Below are 6,354 nucleotides of genomic sequence, written 5' to 3'. Positions count from 1 at the left end.
AAAAGCTTATTTGGACATGCAAATAGAATAAGTGTAACAAACATACGCATTTCGTTTTCAAAGTGCATATACGTTATATGATTTAATGGACTTATCTACGATAAAAAATCTAAACAACTGTAATTAATTTGATACAATTAAATAATTTGAATTGCATGTAAATACAATTGAATATTTTGAAAATAAATAAATACATAGACAATAAAAAGTGAGGATTTTTATGTTATATTTAAAAATTAATATATTTTAATATTATAAAATTAAAACGTCAATAATTAAATAACATGTTATTTATGAATGAATTTGATCATATTTCAAATTTAATACTACTAATTTTTATATTTTAATTTTTAGATCTATTTTGAAATAATATTTGTTGTTATAATTTTAATAAAAATAAAAATTTTAATTATAAAAATAATTTATTTAATTACTAAAACTAAAATTAAATAAATAAACATATTAATACTATTAATTTTGATCAATTTTAGTAGATGTTTTAGTAATGTCCATGTAAGCAAATAAAAACTATTATTTATTAAATGTTAATAGTTTAAATGTACTCTCTTTTTCTTTTTGTACTACAATAGAACTCGTGATAAAAAATTCTTCCAAATTATTGTCCCCAGATTCCCCAACCCATAAAACAAAATAAAAAAATAAAACAAAACGACCCAGTTACAAAATGCCACGTGTGAAGACACCCTTTTGAGCAATGAAAAATCACGATTCAGAATCTACCCACAACCTCGTTCCCACACTGTCCCATATATACCGCACTCACATCCCATGCTTTTCCCTTCATATATCTCTCTCTCTCTCTCTATTTCTCTTTCTCTCACCACACAAAAACGCGATTTTATTTTACTCAAACGGTGTCGTTTCTTCTTTTTATTCCTTTCTCTCTCACCAACCCTAAAATAAAAATTAAAATACAGCTAACCCTAGTTTTTCCCCTTTCGTTTTCCGCCGCGTTTTCAGATCTCGATCCCCTTTTCTTTTTCCTTCGATTTCACCCTCAATTTCTTCTCGATCTTTCCGATCGATATTACCCTTCGGTAGGTCTTGATTTGATCTTTCTATCGACCCCAATTTTGTCCTTATCGATTCACGTTATCGGTTTTTAGGGTTTCCGTCGCCGATCTTCTCGATCTGTGTTACCAATAGGGATCGTAGATAAAGGGATTGATTTTTTTTCTTGTTCGATTTGGTTTATTGGTTTTTTTCATATCGATTTTTTGTCTTCGAATTTGGGAAAATTCAACGCGTATAATTTTGGCTCTTTTGTTCGAAGAATTTGTTAGATCTCGGTTGGAATCGTTGTGATTGTCCATCAATTAGGCGTAGTTTGTTCGTTTTTGTTCAATTTTGAAAATTCTAGGGTTAGGGTTTCCTGAAATTGGGGCTTTTGTTTGTTTTATTGAATTTATTTGGGGAAAGTTCAATTCCTTTGAGTAATTAGGATTCTCCTGTTTTATTACTTCCAAATTCAGCAGTACGCCCTATAATTTGACAGATACTGTTTTTAAGGTATAATTAAAATATATTTTTTTTGTTTTTATTTTACTGTTGTAATTAAACATGTGCTTTTTTGTAAGTGCTATATTATTATTTATGTAATTTTCTCGATATTTATTTTCTGGGTTATTTTTTGGAAGTGATGTCTTTCTCTTGTGTAATTAATATCGATGTCAATTTACTGAATTGTCCTTATATGGAGTAGAAGGCCCACTTCTTTTATGATGATAATGATATAATAACATTAAAATGTCAGAGTTACAGTGTTTTTTAATTGAAGATATTCTATTATCCAGAAGTCAGAACCATGTTGGGTCAATATTTAGTCAAGAATTAACTGCTATTAGTCTACTACAGTGTGTGTTAAGGAAAATGTCTTACTTTTGAGGATGTTTTTCCTTAAGATGATAATGAGTAGAGTAGTGGTATGCTTTTATGGCAAAGAGTTCTTCAGTATGGGCAAGCAATTGTTTTCACACAATTAATGTTGGCAATTATTTATTTTTCATACAATTAATTGTTTGGATTAGCATTCACGCACATTCTGAAGCAGTGAATACAAACAAAACTTATACTTCCTTTGTTTTATAGACATGAATGAAGGTCAATCCAAATATTCTATAACCAATCTAAGTTTCTAACTGTCCTTTGATATCAGGAGATGCTTATTGGTTTATGTGTTCCCTATTTTGATCCTTGAGTATTTATTGCATGAATTTTTTGAAGAGGAATGGACAATACTAGTATTTGCAATGGGAAATAGTCTGCTCTCCTTTTTTTTTAAATATGGCAACAGTGGTTTCAGTAGTTAACAGACAAATGCAGTAACATTACATGTTCCATTCTTCATTTAAATTGCTTTTCCTATTAATTGGTTTGAGCTATCATATTGGTTGTTTTGATGAAGGGATTCTAAGTAATTACTTTGTTAGTGGTATATGCAAACTTGTCTTATTCATTATTGAATCCTTTCCTGCAGGCAACCATGGTGCAGAAACGTCCTTTTGATGCTGAGGAAGTACTTGAGGTGTCCTTCAAACATCCAAAACATTCCAGCCCCAACGATCTGCTTGTACCTTTATCAGAGTCTGTTTTTCCCAATGATGATCGGCATACCCAGTTGCCTAAAACTTCAGGTGGGAGTTTAGTTTTAAATCTTGTGCAATTTGAAAATTATAAAATAAAACAAGATACATTTCCAGGAGTTTCAAGTTTGTGATAATTTGTACTTGTAATTCTATGATTCATTTTTGTGTTTTATTAGTCAACTGATTTTATCCGGATGTTTGTGCTCCAGACTTGTGAAACATTTTCAATTTTTTTTATTTAATTCTTTTTAGTTGACTACAATATATTAACATAACAGTGTCAGATAATGTCTGGATGCTTTTAAGAATTTTTATTTTTAAACTTTCCACATAATGCATTTTAATCTTGTCTAATTATAATATTTAGAGGGAGGATGTGACCAAGGTAGTTGTGAATGTAATGAGAAGCTTGCTGGTGAAATTTGTGATGAACTTCCTAAAGGGGCTGGGGACTCTGAAGCAAGCTTTCCTGTGGTAGGTATCCCTGCTCCTTGGGCCACCAGCAGCGCCACTGAAGATCTCCGATCAGAACAACCTATACATCTTTCACTTTTTCCCGAGTATTTCAGTCCAGAACGACCAATATATTTTAGTCCAGAACGACCCATAAGGACATTAACTCGCTATGAGGACATTTATTCCATACTCCTCGAACACTCTCCACGCAAGCCTGTATCTGTTGGAGCTAATCATCAAGCTGATGTTCCCCCATGGGGTTTTTCCAGGGCTAGTTATGTACCACATGCCTCTGGGACTGTCTCAGATTCAAACTTTACTGCTTGGAACAGGGATGAAGCTGAAAAAAGATTGATGGGGACCTGTATAATCCCTATGCCTGAGATGGAGTTAACTAGCATTGATCAGAAAGTTGGTAAGGGTAGAACTGATTGTAGCTGTGTAGACAGGGAATCCATGAGATGTGTAAGACAACATATAATGGAAGAAAGAGAAAAACTATTAAAATCTATTGGGTTTGAGAAATTCACTGAATTGGGGTTTGCTGACATGGGAGAGCAAGTTGCAGAAAAGTGGAGTGCAGAGGATGAACATCTATTTCACAAGGTTGTCTTCAATAATCCAGCATCCCTCAACCGGAATTTCTGGAACTATCTATCCATTGTTTTCCCCTCACGAACCAAAAAAGAGATAGTGAGTTACTACTTTAATGTCTTCATGCTTCGAAAGCGGGCAGAGCAGAACAGGAACCACCTATTAAATGCTGACAGTGATAATGATGAATGGCAAGGTAATGATGAAAATGAAATTTCTACTCACGATGAAGATGATGATTCTGTTACTGAGTATCCAATCTGTCAAGATGATTGTAACAATAACTGCAATGATAATCATTTGGAAGAATATGATGATGAGTTTGCTGCAGATGAAACTTTCACCGTTAAAGGAACCATGGATTGTACCAAGAGGAACATTGGTGATGATTCCAAATATGATCATGTAGGGATGCATAACTCTAATGGTTCTCCTCTGATTCAACCCCAGGATCAACATGTTTGGCAGGATTCATGTGATGAAAAAGTAAAAGGTGATTCATACACATCACATGACATTGGTGTTGCTTCACGGGAGATCAAGGTGAAGAGTGGGAGTGGTGATCATTGGAGCAGTAACTATAACGGAGTAAGCAATGGTTATAGCCATGGTTATAGCCAAGGATATGTATTGGAGCCTTGTGATGCACCAGTATGGGATTCTGGCTTTGTATCTTGCTCTAAAAATAAGATTGATTTCTTACCTACATGTAGCATGATAGAAGAGGTTTTCGGAGATGGACGAAGGCAAGACATAAGAAGAGCTTGAGCATCTAAGGCTACTTTTTACATGGATTGAATATCAGTTAGCATCCATCCTCCTTGCCAAGTCCAAGGGTGATGAGATTTCTTATTTTCTTTTGTACATTTGACATAAGGTTGGAAAAGTAACCTTCATTGTAAAATAGTGTTTTGGAAGGTGATTTGGTTTTAGTTATGTCACATTTATTGTTCTCAGGTCCTTTTGAAAATGTAAAATTTCTTATTCCTTAATTTATGTTAGTTTCCCACATTTGGGTGGGATTTTTTTAAGGTTAGAGGGAAAAAATGGTTGATGGAAAAGAAACCATTTTATGATGTAATTTTTCATTTTATCTCTAATGAAAATTGTTACTGGCATATTTTTGCATTCGTTCATTTAGTAGGGAACTTTGTGGATGAATGATAGTAAAAAACTATAATAGTTTGTTTAAGAACTTTTTTTTAGTGAAATAAATTGCTCAATTTAAATCTTTTATAGATAACATTCATATTTTATTTAATTATAATAAATAAATAATTATATATATATATATATATATATATATATATGAGTGTCGGTGTTCTATATTTTTGAAAGTAAGTGTCGACGTGTTCGTATCGTGTCAGGTGTCCATGTCGGAGTCGTCTACTACCGTCCCGTTAAATCTAACATATCTGTATAAACCAACCAAATTTCATCCTTCCCTATTAATGCACTATTTTATCCACCTTCCTTCTAGTGATGCTCCTTCCTTTGCCAATGCATTAGGTATTTGATTAGATTCTCTATTTTGATGAACAAAAGAGACATTGTACAGCTCCTTCATATTTTCGTTACAAAAGGGGCACATTACATCCGAGTTGTTTCCTTTCAGCAAATTCAACCTCCAGATGCGTTCTTTTGAATTTAATTTTTTAATTTTTGTTAATCAAATGCGACATTTATTTTCAGAAGGGAGTTATAACTTTTAAAGATATTTAAATAACGTCAATTGTTCCAAGTAAAATTAACTGCAGTTCACGTATTCAATTCAGAACCTTAGTACAAAACAAGAACTATCATTTATGCTCGTACGTGAAGTTAATGTTTTGTTTATGAAGATATAGTATGAAGTTGTTATTTGCAACACTTATGAATGTATACAATCAAATCAGAATCTATAACTTATGAAGTTGTTATAGGGAAGCGGTATGGATGCATATCCAAAGATAGGTTAAGTATCTATGCTACGGTTGCATTTGCTTAATTATAGAAGTTTTTTTAAATAGAAATTCTTAAAATCTTTCTATATGAAATATATTATGTCATAAGGTAGGCAGGTGCTACAAGCACTTTCGTGGATTAGTTTTTAAAAGTCATTCGATTAAAATTTTAATGATGATCAATGACATTTTTAGAAAGATAAAGTAACACTTCTTCTCATATTCATGATTGAAACAATAACTTGATTGATGTCAGTTTAATGAGTAAAATTTTGATTTAAATAGTCGTTTTCTGTTCTTTCAATCGAATTGACATCAATCGAGTCATTATTTCAATTGAAAATATGCGAATGGTCGTTCTTATACTTCTAGGGATCGCCATCAATCATATTTAGAATCAACAAAATATATTAAAACAAGTCTCCCAAATAATATGTTCACACATTACATCCCTAGGCCTATATGCATGTAACAATAATTTTACCACGTAATTAAATAATATGATGTGACACCTCTAGAGTTCCTTCATTTTTTTGTTTTTTTTTTTCATTTTACTAATTGTTTGTCTATATCTCTATAATTAAAAACCAACAATAAAAAATATAACTTCTATTACAAATTTGATTTAATTGTCAATTACTTTTTTAATTCATTATAAATAAATACATCACAATATTTTAATTATATTTTAATAATTAAAATGGAGCAACTATAAATTACCACAAAATATATAAAAATATAATCATCACATTAAA

The 6,354-nt window shown here is 31.7% G+C and overlaps 1 protein-coding gene across 2 annotated transcripts; it reads left to right on the top strand.

Annotated features, from left to right (window-relative positions):
* Positions 1–808: 808 nt before the first annotated feature.
* LOC101494171 (uncharacterized) lies at positions 809–4,774 on the top strand. 2 transcript variants are annotated; one of them, XM_004499432.4, is made up of 3 exons: positions 809–1,058; positions 2,498–2,654; positions 2,974–4,774. In XM_004499432.4, the coding sequence occupies exons 2-3, from the start codon at positions 2,504–2,506 to the stop codon at positions 4,422–4,424; spliced, it is 1,602 nt and encodes a 533-aa protein (XP_004499489.1). In that variant the 5' UTR covers positions 809–1,058; positions 2,498–2,503; the 3' UTR covers positions 4,425–4,774. The 2 variants fall into 2 exon arrangements, with proteins under 2 accessions (XP_004499489.1, XP_004499488.1); XM_004499431.3 differs by having other exon boundaries at positions 810–1,530.
* Positions 4,775–6,354: the final 1,580 nt, after the last annotated feature.

The sequence above is a fragment of the Cicer arietinum genome, chromosome 5 (assembly GCF_000331145.2).
Source record: "Cicer arietinum cultivar CDC Frontier isolate Library 1 chromosome 5, Cicar.CDCFrontier_v2.0, whole genome shotgun sequence".
NCBI classification, from domain to species: Eukaryota; Viridiplantae; Streptophyta; class Magnoliopsida; order Fabales; family Fabaceae; genus Cicer; species Cicer arietinum.
This window is presented reverse-complemented; position numbering and strand designations above follow the sequence as displayed.

What these genes read in the sequence shown, in the direction of transcription:
- LOC101494171 (XM_004499432.4), top strand. Translation starts at nt 2,504, where the DNA reads ATGGTGCAGAAACGTCCTTTTGATGCTGAGGAAGTACTTGAGGTGTCC. An exon ending in CCAGTTGCCTAAAACTTCAG is followed by an intron (nt 2,655 to 2,973) that starts GTGGGAGTTTAG and finishes TATAATATTTAG; the next exon opens with AGGGAGGATGTGACCAAGGT.